At 41.0% G+C, this 22,285-nt stretch overlaps 1 protein-coding gene across 1 annotated transcript in view; it reads right to left on the bottom strand.

Moving 5' to 3' along the window:
* The window catches only part of LOC128302207 (neuroligin-4, X-linked-like), a 75,768-nt gene extending 53,920 nt beyond the window's left edge, over positions 1 to 21,848 (bottom strand). Inside the window, exons 1-4 of the mRNA XM_053038971.1 lie at positions 21,273 to 21,848; positions 21,007 to 21,129; positions 10,686 to 10,827; positions 2,208 to 2,360 (exon numbers count right to left, since the gene is read on the bottom strand). Of these exons, the coding sequence (XP_052894931.1) occupies positions 2,208 to 2,360; positions 10,686 to 10,827; positions 21,007 to 21,129; positions 21,273 to 21,578 (724 nt within the window). The 5' untranslated portion in view covers positions 21,579 to 21,848. The remainder of the gene's footprint in view (positions 1 to 2,207; positions 2,361 to 10,685; positions 10,828 to 21,006; positions 21,130 to 21,272) is intronic.
* Between the last annotated feature and the right edge of the window lie 437 nt (positions 21,849 to 22,285).

Genomic DNA, 22,285 nt, shown 5'->3' with positions numbered 1-22,285 from the left:
ATTGCAACAATGGATTTTAAAAAATGCTAGAAACTTACTAGTAAAGCTTTTTTTACTCAACGATAACCATGTTTGTGATGGAACTCGAAAATATTCGAACAACATATTCGAAGTATTCTGCATTGCACGAAAGAAAAAAGCTTCCTATTTTTTTCGCTTCCAAACATTCTGCTATTAAACATTTATGAGAAGGCTTGCAATCAATGTGCAACATGCTCGTAGCGTTGGCTCGCACAGATTATCGATGTTGTACAGTTTTGAAATATCCAGCATCAGCATTACAATTTAACGTGATTTGAGCAGCAAAAAAACATACCAAAAACGTGCGTGTTTGCTAGCATTCCAATTCCATTCCCGAACAGTGTAATGGCGCTCAGCGGTTCTAAGCACCGGCGACCGATAACGACATCGATAGAGTGCGTTCCACTGGATGGAGCGCAAAGTTCTGCGATGCAATAAATATAATTCCATAACGAAATGAATTCCATCATGCACCGTGCCAGGCAGCTGGGAGCCAAATTCCGTGCCGTGTAAAGCGGGCACCAGATTTGCACGGGATGCCGTCGTACGTTACGTTACGTTGGGTGCAAATGCTGCAAACACAGCTGCAAAACGATGGAATCATTTTTCAACATTTATTTATCGTTTCGACTGGCGTTAGTTTTTGGCTAGAGCGAGGACGTTTTCGATTATTGTGCCATGCATACACGGTGCAATGTTGGAGTTAGTCTCGCTCCACCTGCGTAGCATCTTTCTCACAAATAAATCCACCAAAGTGCGACGTTTTTGTTCAGAACACCGTTTAATGGCTTCTGTATATGTTTCAAGCAGAGCTTAAATTTTACTTTACATCATTTCCCTTTGCAAGGGAGACGGATTAGAGATAAGCTTGTACGAATTACAGCATTTGATGAAAGCGGTGTTTGGGAGAAATCTCAATGCTACCTCACGGAAAAGGGTTTCTAACGAAAGTTCGTGCCGTGCAGATTGTTGTACGAATTAAGAACTCGCGAGGGTTTAACATCGCACACCAACTCCTGAGAAAATGTTCATGTTTATTCTTATAACTTCATGTGATGTGAATCATTCTTTACTACACATCCTATTATTACTTTCTGTACAACAATAGCAGCAGATATAGTGGGCAGATAATCATCTCATTGTACACTGTGTACGAACAAAGCGAACACTTCCCCCCCAATGATATACACATGCTATAAAACACGTCAAGAGAGCAGAAAAAAATTAATAACGCCATAAAAAGGGAATCATAAAACTTCACCACCGCCAGCACCGTGTTTCCCGCACGAATAAACATGCATGAAAAATGAATCTTTCGGCTGTTGCCATTTCAATCTTTTGATAAGTAATGATTTATGCTATAATTGTGCGAAAGAACGAAAAGCATAAAACACACGAATGTTAAAATATGTTACTTTAGCCATACCGCTCCGTGCCGCTATTACGGGGTGGCGTGGAGTGGAAAATGGTGGCTGCCTAATAAAAATATGTGACCAAAAGCAGAAAATCCGGCCCGAAAAACCACTCACCCAGCTAGCGTAGTGGTTTTTAGGGCGGCAGAAAACTCCAGAAGCAAACGAATCAAACCACCCCCGGATAGCCCCGAGCACAGTGAATAATATAAATTTTCATTACTCTGCCCCGGTCGGAAAAGCGTACTAGGGAGCACTACCTCTTTCGTACGAATGCGCCATCGGAATGGGGCCACTGGTGGGCCGGGATAGTGTGCTCAGTGGTACTGAAAGCTACTAACCGATTGCTAACCACCGCCAACGCCACGTAGATTTACGAATGGGTTAGTTGTGTTCGTCGGTTTTCCTCGTGGGCCAGCTTTATGCTTCCGCATGTGATCCGCATACCGGGCCGAATTAATGGACGATGACGTTGATGATGACTTGTTGGAGGCAAACATTGAACATTGGCTGCCAACACGTTATCTACGCGTACAAACGACTCCACGACTCCCGGTCGATGGACCTACTCGCTACTGAGCCAGTGTCAAACGATCGGTACACGAACTGCATTACCCTTTGCCAGTGCATCTTTCAAGAAGTGCGTGAATAGTTTTGTGAAGCAACGCTTTACCCGGCGCCTTGCAGGCAATTCGCTGCACAAGTGCTGGCGATAACTTTACATCAGTGCGCTTGTGATCAAGCAGTCGGAAAATGGGGCCACAGATAACTTACCGAGTATTCCTAAACGAAAATTGACTGTAACAACTATGACGTGACCGTAGCTGGCTAACACCGAACCGTCATACGGATTGCCGGAGCCCCAATCGTACGCTTCGCCGTGGATGTAGAAGAAAATTGAATAGGGTGCCTCCAGTCCGCGGCTTCCTGTTGTGCGGGAAGAGAAGAAGATGTGTGTATATGTTAGTACTGTGTGCAGATTTCCTTTCCACAACATAGTGGGGTGTGGGCGTTTATCGTGTTGTCTGAATTTGCATTAAGAGCAAACCGTAAGACGTTCTACGAAGGTATGAATTGTATTCGTCTAGCGAGAATTCTAGGTTAGAACGTTTAGAGTACGTGGTTGGTGGCGGATTACCGTTTCTCAGAAAACGGCTACCTTTTGAGTTGATCGGAAATATATAAATGCGACCTGGTAAATGGAAATGTAGTAAATAAATACTTAAACTCGATGCAATTGATGAAATATCTTTGCTTTGCATAGAGAATGGGTGGATGTATTGCTGGACATCCTGTATGAACATATAGTTCATACGATTTAATCATCAATGCCAGGAAAATAATTATTTGTCAACAAGTTTGTTGAGCGTATTAGAGAAGTATTAGTGATGCAGCAGACTTTTTTTTTCAAAATTGCAATTTTAATGATGACGTATTATTCTAGTAAAACAATTTAAGCATTCTTTACAAAAATAGATAAGGGTTAGCGGTAAGATGTATCTCATCTTAAAAGTAGAATACTCAATAAAGGACCCACTCATTGATAAATAATATCTTAAACATATCCTAAAAATGACCTTATGGAAAACTGGCGACGAATCCTTCGTAATCAACATTAGTTTCGATATAATATACATCTACCATGTTAAATTCGGATGATTCCGTAATTGGGTTTTAACTAGAAAATATGTTGGTTCCAATTTCAAGAGCATCGAGTGTACTCGTACCCAAGTTAAGCCCTACTCGTTAAATTTGGTAAAGTACTCTGTAAACTATTCGCAGTTCCCAGTATAGTATTCAAATGATTAATATAAAATAATTGAATTCCTTCAAATAATAAATTCCCTAATTTAATAATATAACAGTACAAAGGCAGCTAATGGCTGAAATAAAAGAGCAGATTAATTGGCTATAGAAGGTATAAGCTTCAGAAAATTTCTGAACATCAAACTACAAACGACAACTATGCATAATGATTTTTTTAAAATTTAATTCAAAAATAAAAGTGATTCTGACCATAACCTGAAGAAGTTGTTTGTATACAACAGCAATTGATTAAAAAACTAATTATTTTTAGTTGGTTTATAACTAAACCTTTTATATAGTTTCATAAAATTGTCGTTTGGATGTAAAAAAATAATTGAACTGTAGAAATTGAGATCCAAAGAGGGTAACTGAGAAAGGCGTCTTAGTATTTGATCTAACAAGAAACATAAAAATCAAAGTTAAAAAAGCATCACAATTAGCAGTGAAAAGATAATATGAGATCTCTTCCTACAGACCACCACACAAGAGGCAACATATGATTTAAGCTAATTCCAATTCCAAAACATATCCATTCCATGAAACCATGATTCATTCCATGCATTGATGAATTCTCATTACCCTGACATTAAAAACAGCTTTATTTAATGCTTTTTTTCCTATGTTTCCGATTTGCTGCTGCTGATAATTCGCATCATACAAGGCACATGAAAAAAGTTACATGAAATCCGTTTAAAAAGCCCACACAAACCGGTAATCACATGAGTCGCAACATCAAATAAATTTCACATCCCGCTTGATGTACGCTAAATCTCGCTTTTTACCCGCGTACAAAACAGCAGGATTATAAATCACAGGCAAGAAGTAGCAATGCTGAATTATACTTCCATCGAACCGTACCTAATGTGTTCGCGGCAGAAGCTAATCTTCATTAAATGTAGCTTGCTATTTAATTTCTACTGTCACCGATATCGATAAACCAAGGAATGGTTGTGTGGCTTTCCCTTCTAAACCTTGCCGATAGGAACCACGCACAAGCAAAAAGCCTACGGCTTATTACAAAACATACGTGAAACTCATATCAAATATGAAATCTTCTCTTTTCTACCGCATCGTATCCTGTAAGCAAGGAGTTTTAGCTAAAAATAATGAGAATCGAAACAGGAAACAACATCCCGTTCCTCGCACGACCTGGTTTCAATGTTCGCTTCCAAAAGGGGTGTTTGGTTGTGTGCGGCTTATGAAGCAACGAAATGTTAAAAACCGACCAATCTGGACGACAACAACACGCAGGTGAACGAGGGGATTATTACAGCCACAAATCCGGTACGAAAACAAGAGCGTCATTTAAGAAGCTGGGATGGGAAAAACAGCGAAGGATCTGTTTTTAATTGCGAGCACGACACTGTGCCGCGGATGAACGTTCTCAATCATCGGGCGAAAGTGTCCCGGGTGCTGACGTTACTGTTACGTAGCGGATGTCCAAAAACCGATCGATCGAAGCACGCAGAACGTTATGAAGAAACTTAATTAAAAATAAATAAATGAAAGCACAGATTGACGCCCGCTGTTACACATTTAATTAAGATTTCAATTAATCCGTCCGTCCTGCGTCCTGCGCTAAACTTGGCGATGAATCTCTCGCCTTGGAGCGCCAAGAGTAGCGGTGAGATTTGAACAAGAGCCCTGAATCGTGCTTGGTAGCTTAAAGTGCAAGCTGTAAAAAGGACGTCATCTTTGCGTTTCATTCAGATTGAACCACGCTGAGCGAAAGTTCACAGCATCACGTCTTTATCACGACAAAACCCGACCAGTTATTCCACTGAATCGCTTCCAGCGCCATGTGCGGTTGTTTACGATGATCATCATTTTCTTTGGAATAGCTTTTTAAATGAAGCACACACTCGGCACTCGGTGAATGATCGGCACACAGACGAACGCACGCATCGGTGGCGTCGTTTCAAATGCGGTTCAATTATGTCTGGAAAAATCGTGTGACACGTTCGTCTCCGTTGGGAGCCGAACCAAAAATGGTTGAATAATCGTTTGCTAGCCTTTTTTTTGTGTGTTTCCATTTCCATACACACAATAACAAAAAAAAACGAATCCCACACGGAACACATTTCGAAATTGTTCGAAGCTTTTTTGCAGCACTTCTGGCTCGTTACAGCAAACATCTACCACCTGCGTGTCCTCTTCAAGTCGTACAAACGTCAGGACGACCCGGCGAAGCCGAATGATGGAAAACCGAAAATGTTAAAGTTGAAATTCAATTATCATTTATCATTTGCTAGAAGTACCACTTGCACCCAGGCTACCTGCGATGCTGCGGGACGACATTGGACGCACACTTCTCGAACATCTCGAGAGCACCCACACCACCCGCCGAGACGAGAAAAATGGTTCGTTCTTCGTAGCTTAGCTCAAAGCAAAGAACAAAAAAAAGCCAGAAGCAACCACCGAACCCATGTCTGGACGGTACTGGGTTTTTGAAGCAAACAGATTTGCACAAAATGTAGATAAATTGTCGTCCAAGCAGTAAAACGACTGCAAATTCGAATTCGGAACAAATACAACACCAAATTGTATTGAAATTAATGAGAAGAAGATTTGTGGCAGGATAAAGCAACGCGGGAGATGGCTCATGGGCACTGGAAAAGTTCACAAACCGTTTAAGGTGTGCTTAACGACAGTTTTAAGGGGGGCCATAGCAGCTGAGCAGCGTCACCTTTCGCGGGAACTTTTGCGCCATTGGAGCGAGAATATGTTCGCGATTCCACGCAAACACAGTTGAGTGTATTGTCAGATCCTAATCGCAAAAGCTAAGTTAAAGTCTCCAAATTAAAACAAATATGCCCGAAGAACAAGATACACAATGCGGTTTTTGTGTTCAAAAGGGGATTTGTGGAGTTTGGATCAACAAATAACATAACCTCAACATACGCTCATAAACCACAAATTGCACTATTCTTAGCTTGGGAGCTTTATTCCCACGGCACAAAAACCGATGCGATAGAAACCGAGCAAAAGTTTTCCATTGAACATTTTCCTAATCGAAAACAACATCAACATCATCTCGTCATCACCATCATCATCCAACCAACCATCGTGCTGATGTTCCACAGCGGAATACCAGCGCCGTACGATCCAATCAAAACGGAACAAGGTGGTATAGGTACTGCCGAGTGCGGTTGGGAGCTGCATCCATAAACTTTCGACTATTTCACACTACATCCAGACACATCTCGTTCAGATTTAAAGCGCTGGAAGGAGATCGTTTCGAACGAACGGAGCTTATGCACGGTGTGGGAGCTTAAAACTAACTGTAGACCTTTAGCAATCGCGTTGAGTTTTATCTGCCCATTGACAAAAAAAAGACGAACCGAAAACACGACCCCAATCTAAGTCATGTATTTTAGTTGAAATATTCATGAAATATGCACCAGCGCGTCAGGGTGTAGCGCGATGAAGCTGCTTCCCATGATAGATTATGATTCATTCTCTCACACTCACGCGTAATCGCTGTAAAAACGCTATGGTTGAAAAGTTTGACGTTTTTCCTGCATTTACGTCTGCTTCCGCGATGAGATGAGATGAGGTGAGCTGTTTTGCTCCTAAATCTATGCAAAACACCGAGCAAGCGCATCCAAGAGCGTCCGTTCGGTGGCAAAAATTGAATTTTACCTCCACCATATTTATTCGGTTAGATGTAATTTAATTTTTGTCGACGTTTTTACTTGCCACCCCCTCCCCGGTTCAGTGGAGGCAAGGGAAAAAATGATTTGACGAACGGCAAAAGTTAATCCACCACGATTGTACGGCTCATTTGGGAAGCCGTTTTTGGTGTACTTCTATTTCCCTTTCCTGTTTTCTTCTTTGTGCCGCTTAGCTTTGACAGCTTCCAGTAGGAAGCTTCCGTGTCTCAGATTCTGTAAAAAAATAAACCCCACACCGGTTTACGCGCGGCCGTCAAACCGTCAACCGTATACGGCCCGGATACCGGTGAGATGGTGAGATAAATTGAAAATAACACGCTCAAAACAGCACCCGCTGTCTCACGCGCTACCACGAAACCATCTATCCGTATGTTTCGCTTCCCGGTGTGCGCCGCACTGCTAGTGTATGGATGATTTATTTTGCGAATTTTATTACCACGAACATAAATCGAATCGCTTTTCCTTTCTCTCCGGGGACGGGTAATGAAATGAAATGAAACGATAAAAATAATGCACGCACTCTCCATGTAGCGCCATTTGTGAACCGCCATTACGAGATTAAAGCACTCACACAGCAAAACACACAGCAAAACACATACACCGAAAAGGCGCATCCAATAGGTCGCGCCAGTATTTACCGCGGGACATTGTGTGCGCCGTGCGTGCCGAACCGAACTGAAAGAAAATGCAAAAGCGAAACGAAATCGAATGTATTTGCTTTGGTGTACGGTTATCGGGTTCTGGTGCTTGAGTTTTGGCGTGATTGAATCGCTTGGTATCGAGCGTAACAAAAACGTGGGTCGTAAAATACGCAACGAACTCTACATAAACAAACCTTGCGGTACATACTGTGGAAAATGAACATGTTCGAGCCAAACGTATTGCTAGAATACGTTTTCTGTTTGAAGCTTAATGCTTCATAGTATAATACCCACAAGTACTAGTAATAGTAAGCATACATTAGCTAAACCAAACAACAAACCACACTTACGATCGATTAACGTTTTATCATGTTTTCCCTACCAGCAACAAGACACAAGCTAGTTTGCCACCGTACATTCGATCTTCGTCGAAAAACAAAGTGATAAATTTGTTAATGGTCTTACGCCGCCCCAAATCGGCACATCGTAGTAAGCTCGGCGTTAGCGCTGCCTGCCACCATGCTCCCAAGAGACTAATCTGTTTAAAGCATCGTAAAATTAGGTTCGGAGCCTTAGCACTATTTAGTCAACATGGGTTAGCGGTAGCTCATCTGATAATGACCAGCTCCTCCGCTTTCCCAGCAGCGAACTCTCCCCTGTCGGCCATATATATTCGCTGTTGATGACGGCCATGCCATGCCCGGACGTGGGTGTGCGGGTGCTTAATAGTGGAACAATAGATTAAATTTTATAACTACAATTATGACACTGTACGGTGAACCCTAGTTTTGCGCCACAGCGGTGAGGTTAGGGAAATGGGAAACACCCCGCTGGAAGACTCAAGGGAAAACCGGACGCTTGGATGCGGACTTTATTGCTATGCGAGCTTTTGATGGCTCCATTTCTTGGTCATTTCTTGGATATATTTCGTTTTACTTAATAGTTTTTTTTTCAGATGATAGTAATAAACAATGTTTTTTCCTTCAAAATTTCTATTCTTATTTACAATTAACTATTTTTAATATTAGAGTTTTTCTTTTTTTCTGTTCTGTTTTTCTTAATTGCCTTAAAATTCGTTAAGTATGCTGTCTTTGATTAAGAACGGTTACTCAATTGATTTTTAATATTGTTTAGATAAAAATTAATTAAGATTGTGCTGTACTTAATGAACCTTTTCAGAAAGTCATTAGTTTAAAACTTAATTGGGGCCTCGTGCAAACCATGAATCGACTCCCAAAAGATTCATGAATCTTCAGCGCAATGACGGATTAATCCCCTTGAGACCTTAAGCGAAATGACAGTTGAGGCACATTTTTGACACTTGATAACCGGGGAAGGAGGGATCTGGATGATATCTTTGATCTTTAAGGATTCATGAATAATTTACAATAGTGATTCAAATTGAGTCATTCCATTAAAAGATTTATGAATCTGTAGCAGATTCAATCAACAGTAGATGTTTACTTTTCAGATTAGCAGTAGCGCTGGATTACAAAAGTCTGGTAATTGTAGGGATTTAATATTACAATGATGCAGGGACAGTATAACCACAATTAAAGAAGCGGTTACGATGACGAACAAGGATTACAAAGCATAAACAAGGAAAAGGACGCTTTTTCGCTCTCTTTAACCGCAAACCGTTCTGAATTAAACAATAATTTAGTGTTTTTTTTAAAGAGCATTCGACAACACGTCATGAAGACATGATTTTAAAATAAATAGTCTAATATTAGCCAAAAGTATGTAAGAAAATAAGTAAGTTAATAAGTAAGTAAGTAAGTAAGTAAGTAAGTAAGTAAGTAAGTAAGTAAGTAAGTAAGTAAGTAAGTAAGTAAGTAAGTAAGTAAGTAAGTAAGTAAGTAAGTAAGTAAGTAAGTAAGTAAGTAAGTAAGTAAGTAAGTAAGTAAGTAAGTAAGTAAGTAAGTAAGTAAGTAAGTAAGTAAGTAAGTAAGTAAGTAAGTAAGTAAGTAAGTAAGTAAGTAAGTAAGTAAGTAAGTAAGTAAGTAAGTAAGTAAGTAAGTAAGTAAGTAAGTAAGTAAGTAAGTAAGTAAGTAAGTAAGTAAGTAAGTAAGTAAGTAAGTAAGTAAGTAAGTAAGTAAGTAAGTAAGTAAGTAAGTAAGTAAGTAAGTAAGTAAGTAAGTAAGTAAGTAAGTAAGTAAGTAAGTAAGTAAGTAAGTAAGTAAGTAAGTAAGTAAGTAAGTAAGTAAATAAGTAAGTAAAAAACTAAATAAATTTTCAAACCATTATGTATGATTTTAGTAAACCTGCTTTTCGAGCATATTTTAAATAAATATGCAAATTTAAGTAAGTTGTGTTCATAAAACTTCGAACAATATCAACTTGAAAAGTGTAAAATTTTTGTATCATTAATTTCAATATCCCGATGGTACATAAACTTCTCAACAACAAATCTCAAAGAAGTGTTATAAAAGATGGGATTGTACTTTACACTGCTCTTTGAAGGCTAAAGTTAAATTTCCACCTTCTTTCCAAAAAGAAAGGAAGGAGCATTCAGCAACTTTTGCTTACTGTTCCACCAGCAAAACAACGCTCGTGTCTTCAGCACGAACCAAACATCTTCCTGCAGAGCACTAGAGCGTTACTTCGTTATTCAAAGTAAGGGAACTTGTTTGTCCCACCGATAAAGTTGTTTGTTCAGTGTGTTCAGCTTTTGACCTCGTTCTCTTAGCTCGATGGAAGCAAAACAATATTCAATTCCATACCGCCATTGTACAAGGTTTCCATGGTCAAACAAATGATAGGGAATATTACACATAACCTTACGATCTGCAGCCAACCCCAACAGACCGCTCAATGGAGTGCCTTTGTCTGGCCGTACCGTGCTGGTTCTGTCCAGATTAACCCTTCCCGGCATTTGAGAAGGCATGGCCCGGCAAAATGGCCAATGCGCGTTCCTTCGGTGGCACCTTAGAGTGATCCAATTTATGGACGATGAGTACTGAATTTATCGCCACTTTTCGCAGCCAGCCCGTCGGGGAAAAAATGGGAATGACTAGCGTTAGACCAATCGAATATTCCTCGCTTACATGCGGTAGTCCTGCTCATGAAGTGCTAAAAAAACTAAACGCCAAAAAACAACAACAACTACAACAACAAAAACAGTAGCTTACCACTTCCGGGGACGTAAATGTTGAGCGTCAGACAGTCCTCGCTCTGGTTCGCCAGCAATGGCTGCAGTCGCTTCAGATGCTGGTAACGCCCCTTCGGCATCGAGAGCAGTGCCGCCGTCCGATTGCTGATGTCGGGAAAACTCTGCAAAGATGGCCCGAAGTACACGGATTAGAAGGGTGCATGTAAGACGCACAAGCGGAACGGGTTTGAAGAATAAAAAAAAACATACAAATATATGAGAGTTATGAACAGTTATTTCCCATCTGAAACCGGCCACCTCGACGCGAAGGACGAGGACGTTACGGTGCAATCTGCTCCAGTCAGTCGGTTCGATGATAAAACGTTTGTGTCCCGCGGCACCACCGTGCTTAATGGAAATGTTCAATTTGGAAAAACGAACGCCGAGACAGACGATGCCGGTGGCACGGTCTCTGATATGTCACAAAAGCACACAGGCTGCCTTCGCACTGGAGCCAAAGTGCAATTTGCAGTTTCTGGATGCAGTGATTTACTGACCTTTCTGTTGGTCGCCCTCCCGTACCCCGAGCAGGAACATTAGCCAGAATGGATAGATTTTAAAATTGATCTCAATCTTCAACCGACGTCAGCAGCCGTGTCCTTTTCTCCGGAGCTTGGGGGAAGGATGATTGGTCTCTCGATTCGGGATAATTTTCTCCACAATCAGGTCCTTGTTTTTCGACCAATTTGTAGCTCGAATCGATGGTGCATCGTACCGAGTTGTGGTTTTGCCCGGATGGAGGAGGAGAGTGTTGATTGCTCTCAAGCTGCAGCTGGTAAACAAACCAATCTGTTCCGTTGGCTGAGGTTCGGTTTATCAAGCGATGATCGAGCAGGATTTTTGTTTTACTGTAAGTTGTTTACCCAGCGGGCTATTCATTAGCGGTATAAGCTTCTGAGCTCGGTTGTTATATCAACACTAGTAGCACTCGAAATGTTGTTTGCTTATGCTTCAGCTTTCGCTTGTTTATCGATCAATTAGTTAATTTCATTGAACGGATTTCAACAGGAAAGAGTTTAAAGCTTAATGCATTTTGCGAGTATCGATGCTGATGGTTTAATAAAGCTTATATACATATTTATGTCGAGTTCTCTTATTTATTCAATTATTCACTCCATGAGTATACCATGATGGCTTCCACCAGACATGTCAAACATACGGCCCGCGAGGTCTCGCAAAGGAATAACAAGAACATCGATTTTTAACCGGCTTGGATTCAGGTCGAGCCAGGAAAATTGAACAATAATTTGTATTTATTGTGTGTACTCGTTTTACAGTTAACACATGCTCTTGAATCCCTCTTAAATTAAAAAAAAAACTGTTGAGTTTCATTTCCTTCCGACTTCCCCACGATTTTGCGCGCAAATAGCTATCGACCTTTGTTCTGTATGTGCTCTTCCTACGAATAACTCACCGTAGCGACCACCTTTTTCTAACCACCTTTTTCTGATATCTTTACTACTAATTTCGCATTTTTTTCTTTAGTGTTCATAAGAAACATTTGTTGTTTTGAAATTTCTCATGAATTGGTTTCTAATAACAGCAAACTCAGCAATATAAAGCACTGGGAATATGGAACGTACAGAAGCAAAAACTGAGTTTATTAGCAGTATCACTTCAACCACCATAGCGATCGCTTCCGAATTATGCCGTGTATAACTATTATTTTAAATCACGAAAAATGTCCAGGCTGGATGCATGTAAAGTAAATAATCAGGCAGGTTTAGCAACACAGAAGCGATATTTTTAGAGTTGGCCCGTAAGATCATTTTTGTTAGCAAACCGGCCCCCAAGATAAAATGAGATTGACATCACTTGTTGACACTATAATCGATACTGCGCACACAGTTCTGATCCATCAAGAATTGTATGCATTTATTCGTTGACAGTCAATAAACGCTCGAAGTGCTTAAGGCCATTATACACGATGTGTTTTTATATATCCGTTTTGGAAATAAATTTTATTCCAAAAACAAATTTCAAAGATCAGATTTAAGAATGGATGAAGATAGTGACCGAAAGGTGACGGAGAGCTGCTACATAGCATTATAAGAGTTGTTGCTTATACAATGCGCGCTTTAGCGGGAAGCCAGAACGTAGTAGCAAACTTCCATGAAAAAAATTAATATTTATTGCAATTTAAACAATTTAATTTAAATTACATTAAAAAAAAGCATTTACCACAACGGAAGTGCTGAAACGTTCACCACTATGGAAGTGCTGAAGCGCCCAAGTGTGCAACGCGCTCCATGCGCTTACGTCGTATTTAAAAAATTGTCATAAAAAATCACTGAAATCAAAAAGTGACGTGTAAAATGATCTTATCTCACCAAAATAAACTCTCCAATCTTGAATGGAGGAATGCAAATTTCATCATTACTTGTTATCCATTTGTCACCACAAACTTGCTGATGACGGTGATATTACAAACTGTTTGTTTAATACTACAAAAATAGAAGATAAAAGACAACGCAGTTAGAGACACGAAACAACTACCTCTTTATTGACTAAAAACCTCAAGAGGTCTGCCGTTTCTGACTTCCATTGACTTTAATTACTTGTAGCCGGATAGTCAGTTTCACGTACGGCAGATCGGATTTTGCACCAGTTCTGTCGTGTGAAGAACGACGCCGCTATCAATACCTCACCGAGCCGCCAAAACAAGTCATAAAACAAAACAAAAGTTTTAATTAGAGAGATACGCAAGGGTTCCATCAATCTTTCATCCAGTCTGACAAGGTCAACTCTCAGAACTTTCTCACAGGGTCTCCTTTCCCGGAAGGTTTTCAGAACCAAATTATTGGTGTTTGTTCTTTCATGAAAACTGGAGAAATAGAAAATTGGGGTTTAGATGTTGCAAGTACATGGAATTCAACGGGTGTTTCTTGATGCCACCAATAACCGAATAATTTGTTTAACAACGATTTTGAGCCATGTATTAGAGATTGATTTCCTTAAAGATAACATAGTTTCTCGCACTCCAGTGTTGGGGTATGAGGAGGGAGTTATCATCTCTTTATGACATTCGAGTACTTAATCAAGATATTCATCCCTTTCGCCAATTGTTTTCCTTCTATAAACCTTTTGAAATTGCAAGTTAACAGTTTCTTTACTAAATAAAGCAAGTATAATATAAAATAATCACTTAAAAATAATATGTCCATCAATAGCACCTAACCCGCAACCCAGTCAGCAGTGCTGAAGCACAAAATCCTCGCTGCGCATTTGATGATGATTTCATGCATGAAAAATCTTTAATGGATTCCAAATGCAAGACTTGTGCTCTTCAAAGCAAGTGCATACACTTGCCCCGATCAATGCAAACCGAAAAAAAAACTCACAAGCCATTCAAGGATGTAGAGCATGCTGAGTACACTCGTTATTTGGGTGCATCCTTCTTTGGCGAAGAAATTTCCGACTCACACTTCCCAATTTTCGACATCTGCAAACAACAAACATTCTCCTGCAACTCCACTTGGAAAAATGGGAAAGTTCATCTCTCCACCATCAGCATTCCGATGAGATGGAAAGTAAAGTAGCTGATAAAAATGAAGGAATATTTTCTAACCCCAAACGAATAATGCTTCGGCGAGGAAACATCCAACGGAACGTTTTAGGTTTCAGTGTCCGACGGTATCGAACGGATGAGTTCGGTTGTTTGAAGCGCATTCTTAAATGCCATTGCTGAGCTCGTCTTCGAGTGAGGTGGGAAGAAAGATTCGCCCACAGCATCGCCCATCTTGCCGGTGGTGGAACGCACCGGCAGCTGAACTTCAAAACCCCCAAAACCCGAGACTTTTTACAAGCGTCAGTGTTCGTTCACACGAAAGCATGAAGCCGTCTACGAAAGCCTGCACAGTGCGGTTGCTGCAGTGAGCCGTTTGCCAACTTGAACGCAGCCAGCCTCTTTAGTATCCAAGACAAAACCGCAAATCAAGCGGCAAAGCATCCAAACCAGGTTGCGGATGTGGATGGGGTCAGGGCAAACTCGGTCGGAAAATTGGAAACTTCGTTTTCCGCAGTATGCACTTCACTTTTATCGAAATTAAAAACCGATGACGATGCTGGAATCTCAACAGTTTCCATCTAGTGCGCTTCTCCACAGCACGGCAGATGCTTGGCCGGCGTTCCGGCATGCGGCTCGCCATCCGTGGCGTAACCGTAACCCCACCCAGGCGAAGTAATATTGGTAACGATAATGAGAAAAATTTCCACTCTCAGCCCAAAACTTATGATGGTTTATCGGAACGGTTATCGACAAGATGTGCTGCCTTCGGGAAGAGAGGAAGAAGATAACCACTCCACCCGATAGCCACCACCCGAATGGTTACTTCGCACTTGAGCTAACACTGGTGTGCCAATAAACACGCCCATCGCACACTCAAACAAATGACTCTTTGACGGTGTTTTTTCGTCGCTTTACGAAGCTCGTCAACCACGCCAGGACGTGGCGAGGAAAGTGATGGATGAATATTGACTTTTACCGATCCACTTACGCTTCAACCCCTGAAGGTGTTTTCTTCGGGAAGCGTGTCTCCGGAGGAACGATATCGATCAAGCTCTGGCAGCGCGTTGCGGAAAGGTGTCATAAATGACTTGTTTGAAGGATAGTAAGCTTCTTTCCTGCACGTACACGCGCAACTCGATTAGATATTGCAGCCCTTCCTGCCCGTAATCGTGTCCTTCGGATTTTTTGCAAACGTGGACGTTAGTTCCCTTTCAAGTATTCTTTCGCTCCATCATCCGGAGAGTGCTTACAGTGGAGAAAACTTTTCGAAAACCTCCCCCGTTATGCCTATGCTGCTCCCGCTACCGTCCCCATTATTGATCATCGTTTCCGGCAGAGTCCTGCGAGCTAAACCATGCCATTCGGCTCACTCGAAGAAGTACCGTCAGAGCTGTTCCGGCAAGTGCCTTAGTTAGGTAAATGGACAAGCATGCTCCATTTTACGTGGCCATGAAAGAAAATCGATGAAGAAAAGCAAAGTTTAAAAGATTATCTGCATCCATTCGAAAGGTGTCGTTTCCTGCACACTGCTCACGAGGTTGTTTTCTGTAGTTGTGTGTGTGTCTAGCTCGTACGGAACAATAGTGTCTTGCAGATAAGCACTCAGAGCGAACGTATAAACGCAAGCGATGAGAAGCAAAATTGAAAAAAAAACACTACTTCTAGACTTGACAACCATAGAAAATGGCTTCAATAATTGAAATTGCAATATTGCCATACCATAACACATGATTATGCATATATGCTAGAGGGCGCGTCTGTCGAAGATGTATATAGAAGGCTATGGAAGTACACGAGGCACACGAATAGTTGGTGAAAGACATCATCAAATGCAAAAATATACGTTAGGCACCATCATCATTTCAGGAAGACCTTATGTACAGCATAAACATATCATAACAAGTTATGCTAAACATTAAGCTCTAATCGTTTAGCTAGTTTTATCTACCTACTATCCGAAATTTCTATAATTCCGGTTAATAGACTTAATTTTTTTAGATAAATATTAATTCTAGGTATTTTAAAATATTACACACCATAAAGTTTAAAAATTATTCACATAATTATTCCTCGTACTACGATTGAAATATATCGACAAAAAATGTTTATATATAGATAATTGAGAATAAGTCGAGTACAATACGAAGACTTATTAGACTAGATAGGTGCTATGTTTGTTATCAGTATCAATTCAATTCAATTCATGCATCGAATTGATCCTCTCTCAGCACACTTTTTAACTCTCTTTTTACTAAACATAAAAACCTCAAAGTATTTGTGAAATATTACGTTTTGTAATTCAAATATTTTTAACTTGAAAAGAAAAACAAATAAATGTATAAATTTTCTTGTACAAGTATTTTTTGAATACAAACAGCAACATAAGAAAATATATCCTTCCTGCATCACATGTATTAAGACACTTAATCACGTTTGAATAAATTTTAAACAATTAAACAAAGATAAAACTGATTACTGACAGCTGTTTCATAACTTGTTTATGTTGAATAATTGCGAAATACGTACAATTGCTTAGATCAATTGTTAATGCAACGAAAAAGGTTCACAAAGATTAACACCATATTTACCTTTCTTGTGAAATAGTTTTCTCCGTATCGTTCAAGCGAAAGTGCTCATTTTCTTTGTGCGACTCTGTTCCGTTCTTTTTACGGAATTTTCTGCAAGTGCTCTCCCCGCTTGAATCAAAGCAACCATCGACGGGCGTGCTCGAGGAAAGAGTTGGTGATGAAATTTTCATGATACTTCAGTTTGCCATTTTTATCGTTCATGCCTCATGCCTTCTGTTGCCGCTTGCACGAAAAGCGCTCTCCCCGTACTTTGATAGCTCGAGGCCTGTTTCGTGGCCGTGCAGCAAAAAAAAAGAACGGAAAAGACGAAAAGATGAATAAAAATGTCGTCTACCGCTAGCGCCGGCACAAGTACACACTGTCGTCGGTTAGCAAATCTTCCAGCAGGCAGGCAGGCAGTGTTGCCAGCCGGTATTTGCCTTTAATGGCTTCCCATTTCCTTTGCCATATGCGAGAATTGTTACGAGAGTGGGTGGGGCAACGCTTTACTCCCTGAGGTAAAGTAAAAAAAAAGCTTCCTATTCGGTAAGGCAGTAAGCGTTTCTCATGCAGTTCGCTCATCAGTCGAAAGGATGGAGTGTTTCTGGGTTTGTATGTGCTTTTATGTGAGAGGGAGAAAAAAACCGGTAAAATATTGTAATGATTGTGTCGAGCTCGGTCCGGGTTTTCCAACCCGCCCCCCGATGGTGGGTGCCTAAGAAAAGCAAGTACCACTTCCGTAATGGTACGTTGCCAACGGTGGCCGCTCACCATGGACGTGTCGGTGTGCTCTGGTGCGTTTGAAACGTACCCAGGTTGGACGTTTATACAGCGTACATGTAGGAGAATGACCCTCTCCACCCAGCACCGGTTTAACGCCTAACAGAACGGCCCTGACGATGATGTGTGCGAATTAAAGCGGAAACAGATGGGATTCGCACCGCGCAAAAGACATCGTGGCAGTTGGTCCCATTCCTTTTGAGCAAACTTTCGACAATTTCCTTCACCGACGGAGCTTATTTTTCATTAGCCATTTGTCGACAATTTAATGCAACGAGTATGTGTGTTTGCCTGCTACGAGTATGTATGTTCCTCAGGTTGAAGCTGCTACCAACATTTCCGGCCCAACCCGGTCCGGCCATTCATTCAGGACGGCGCGGCGTTGGCGGCATTTTCGTAAAGTCATGAAATTGACCTGAATTTTTGACGACGCTGGGTGACCGGCGTCTGGTTGTTCCCACGAGACGGTAAAATGGTTGTTCCTGGGATGAGGTTTTTACCTTACCTTCGGTTTGAACGGTTTTTCGCTAACGTTCCCAGCGGAACAAATTGCTTTTGCGAGTGCGCACATGTTTTGCTCGCAATTTGTACGCTAAATGATTTATAGTATTGAGCGTTGGATGCTGGAACGGTTTTGGGCTAGCAGTTAATCACTACATTTTAGTTATGACGCAAAAGTTCGGCGTGACGGAAATGCCCATAAAATGTTACCAATTGAATGAATATATTCAAAAATTTATATCAAAGGAAAGTAAGCAACAAAACATAAACAAATTATTTTACCAAGAAACTTTGCCAAATAAACTCTGGATCGAAGGAACTCATAATTCGTGCCTTCCGAGAAGGATTGAAATAATATACTCTGGTTTTCAAACGCACAGTTATCCTTTTCATTTTATTTATTTAGCGCCAGTGAACATTGCATACGCGACTGGAATTTTTCGTGGAAAAGCATTCGCTGCTGATTTTTTGAGAAGTTCTCTACTGCGTTGTAAATGTTTTAAATATAATATAATATGTAATATATTAATGGCCAGCCATAAGAAGAAGAAGAAGGTTAAAAATTGTTAAAGGCTGTTGTTAAATTGTTGCATACGCGACTGGAATTTTTCGAGGAAAAGCATTCGCTGCTGATTTTTTGAGAAGTTCTCTACTGCGTTGTAAATGTTTTAAATATAATATAATATGTAATATATTAATGGCCAGCCATAAGAAGAAGAAGAAGGTTAAAAATTGTTAAAGGCTGTTGTTAAATTGTTAAATCTGCCTGATCACATTATTATGTTTTACATAGTTTTATAACAAACTTTGATCTTTTAAGAATAATCGAAGCTCTTTTAATCATTGCAGTTATAGTTTACTGTGGTAATAAAGCGGATATTACTGACAAGGTTGAAAGAATTTCTCCCAACAAATCTGATTTGTAATAAATCCCATCCGTACCAATTCCCCTAACGCAAGGCTGATTATCCTGCTTCGGGTACATAGAGTAAATGAAAACTCTAGATGCCAGGCCCAGACCTCTTGCAGTTTTGCCACTAAACAATAAGAGAATATGATTTGTATATGATATTATCTCTGGTTACAAGCAATACGGCCAGCCAGTACTTTATCAAACGTAAAAACTGTCCTTTATCCATGTGCGTTCAATTGATAACTCGCTATTCATTGCTGCTTGCATAAACTACCGAGAACATCGCACAGAAATAGATGCACAGTAAGGAGTTAGCTTCGTAGATGTTGAAAAAATAACTCCCAAGTCCACTGCATCTTCCCGACCTCTTTTGTCCCTGACCTGACCCGCCAGAGCAATGCGACGAAGTCGATTGCAGGAAAGTAAGGGTGAAATTACGCAAAAGTAAACTCCATCCCGCACCACTGCACTTCAATCCGTCCGTAAGCCAAATGGTCGATAAAAGAAAGTACCGGCTCGGTCCACTACGATAAACGACAGCCGACAGACGGCATCGCTCCGTTGCCGGAGATGGTGAAAAAAATTATTATATTAATTTCCTGAACAAGTCCAGCCAGAGCACATTAAGCACGAACAGGCACAGTGGGATAAAATATTTTGCCATTGAATTGAATAAAAAGCTTCCCGGGCTCTCGGGGTGATTGCCGGTGAGAATTTTACTTTCCGCTATTCGCCCATGTGGATCTGGCGGCCACAAGGTCCGTATAGTTACTCCAGATTGGAGCTTTGGAAAATAGCACACTTTACAGTTGGTGCAATTGTACCGCTCGACGTCGAAAGACGGCTGGTGGCCTAAAGTAAAAAATGCTGACTCCATCTTGGCGAGGAAATGGAAAATGATTCGGACCATCTTTCAACCGGCCCGGTGCACGGCTTCGCGTAAGTGCAGGGCGAATTGTAAGAATTACTTCACCACCGGTTTGAGCAATGGATAAATTTTGTCCTCTAGTGGCTGGCTGAAGAATCTGCCAGATAAGTGGAACAATTTTTATTCTTGCTTTCACTTGCATTGTTTTTTTTTTTAATATCGTCCTGCTTCTTTCGCATTCGTTGTAAACCCATTTGCTAGTAGTGCTGAAACGACGATGATGGCACCATTTATCAACCGATGCTAGAAGCTGCAATCACGTCATCAGTGCGTTCGAGCGGACAGCAGCACCGAGCAGGACGTTTGTGTCGCTGTGAACGTTGTAATGGTGAGAAACGTGCTCAGAGTTCGAGAGCGCAATCGTCTCATCAGCAACCATTAGCCGCGGATTTGATGGCGTGCGCGCTGTACGCTTTAAGCCAACCATCGGTTTGCTTTCTATTCAGTGGCATAAGCCTCGTATAATGGGTTATTGAAATATTTCCATTCATGAAGACATCAAACTCCCTGGTGAGCGGTGTTTCTTTATCTGCAAACCTACGTCATTAGGGATAATTCATTGCTTGGTCTAGCTGCATGTGTTGGAGGATTTTATGAAGGTAATACACTCCCTTTGTTTAACATGTACAGCGTAATAATGTAATTACTGAAATTGTGTGGAAGACTATCGCGAATCGTTATCGTCGAATGTCTTTTGAATGCAGGCGCAGTATTGTTAAAGCTTCAATGTGAACTACCCACTGTCTCCTTGATTTGAATAAAGGACTAGGCGTCTCCATGAAGAACGCCTTATTAGAATGAAAGACTAGGCGTCTCCATAATTCACCTCGTTTGCTTTCCTTATACTCCGTACTAAAAAAAACTATTGAAATTGTAAGCAAAGCTGTCGTTAATCGTTAATATGGAGTAAAGTTTCAAATAAATCCATCTCAATGAAATACGATTCATTAGAACGAAGAACTAGGCGTCTCCATGAACAACGAATAATTAGAATGAAGGACTAGGCGTATCCATTGTAGTTCTTGTTCTACCAACATCGCGTCATTGATTTACTCCAGCACGATTATACAAAAATTAATCAACCATAACGAATGACAAGCTTACCTGTGGGCATACGGATCCAAACGTATCCGCCAACTTGGTTCCTTTCCACGGTGGAAGTTTCTTCGGTGGCTCAAAACGTAAACTTCCTATCGGTGGTGTCGCGTACGGTACAGCTTTAAAAACCTGCATGTAACAAACGAGAGCAACAAAAAAAAAACACATACACACACGTTTTCACATTTTTCACCACTCTTCGAATGTTTCGAAACGCTGCCACATTACGAGCACGATGATCGAGCACGGTACGTGCAGCAAATTCAATTTACCTCCACTGGCTCGAGGTGCTTCGAGTTGAGCTCGAGAATAACGCCCCGGATAGCGCCCGACTTTGTATCGACGATGCGCGAGCTGTACCTTGGTCCAGCCCGGGCAGGAGCAACGGCAAAGCTGCAGACACACAGCACCCACAGCCAGATCGTGGCACGGATTGGGGCGAGTTTCGTTTGCGGCACGAATCCCAAACAGGACGTGACACGGCTGCTCACTTCCGGTTCCGGCAAGGGTTGTTGCTGCTGCTGCTGTTGGTGACGGTCGTGGCGGTAGGATCGCTTTGGCCCATCGTGGGCCTGCATTGTACAGTGCGGTTAACGAATGGGGGAACATTACCGGTTCCCCGCATGAGGATCGGCCATTCTACGCACACGAATGACACGGTACGGCTTGGGTACCACGATGATTGCGGTAGGTACCGTCCGCGCACAACATTCCGCGACGCCACGCGTTGGCGAAAGCAAGCCAACGCGATTCGACAAATTCAATTCACGGCTGCAATTAATATTCCTTGCTGGGGCTACCAATTCAATTCCAACGCACCTCACACTGCATAATGACACTGAATTACCTGTACACGATCTTCACTTTGTCACTCTTGCCGGAAGGGAAGAGCTTACCTGTATTGTGAAATTGAACTAAATCCTTTACGTTGAATTACACAAAATAAAGAAATTAAATCACAAAAAACACTACTCTTATTCTTTGTTGCGGTCAGTTAAATTCCATGTGAACATCTGCAACAAAAAGAAATAGAAAAATATTAGTAGAATTCACGTCTTTGATGACATAGTGTGGTAATTAACCATTAAATGGTGAATATTTGGTACAAAATTAATGATTTGTTACATTGATTACATTATCTGTTACGATATTTAATTGTCTATAATCGGATGTTTGTAATTTTTTCTATGCAACATTAATAAGACTAAGACTAAGACTAGACTAGACTAAGTTTGACAAATCGTACACTTAGCGTAACCAGTAGTGGTGCATTTTATAAAAAAGC

This window comes from Anopheles moucheti, chromosome 2 (genome assembly GCF_943734755.1).
Source record: "Anopheles moucheti chromosome 2, idAnoMoucSN_F20_07, whole genome shotgun sequence".
Taxonomy (NCBI): Eukaryota; Metazoa; Arthropoda; class Insecta; order Diptera; family Culicidae; genus Anopheles; species Anopheles moucheti.
This window is presented reverse-complemented; position numbering and strand designations above follow the sequence as displayed.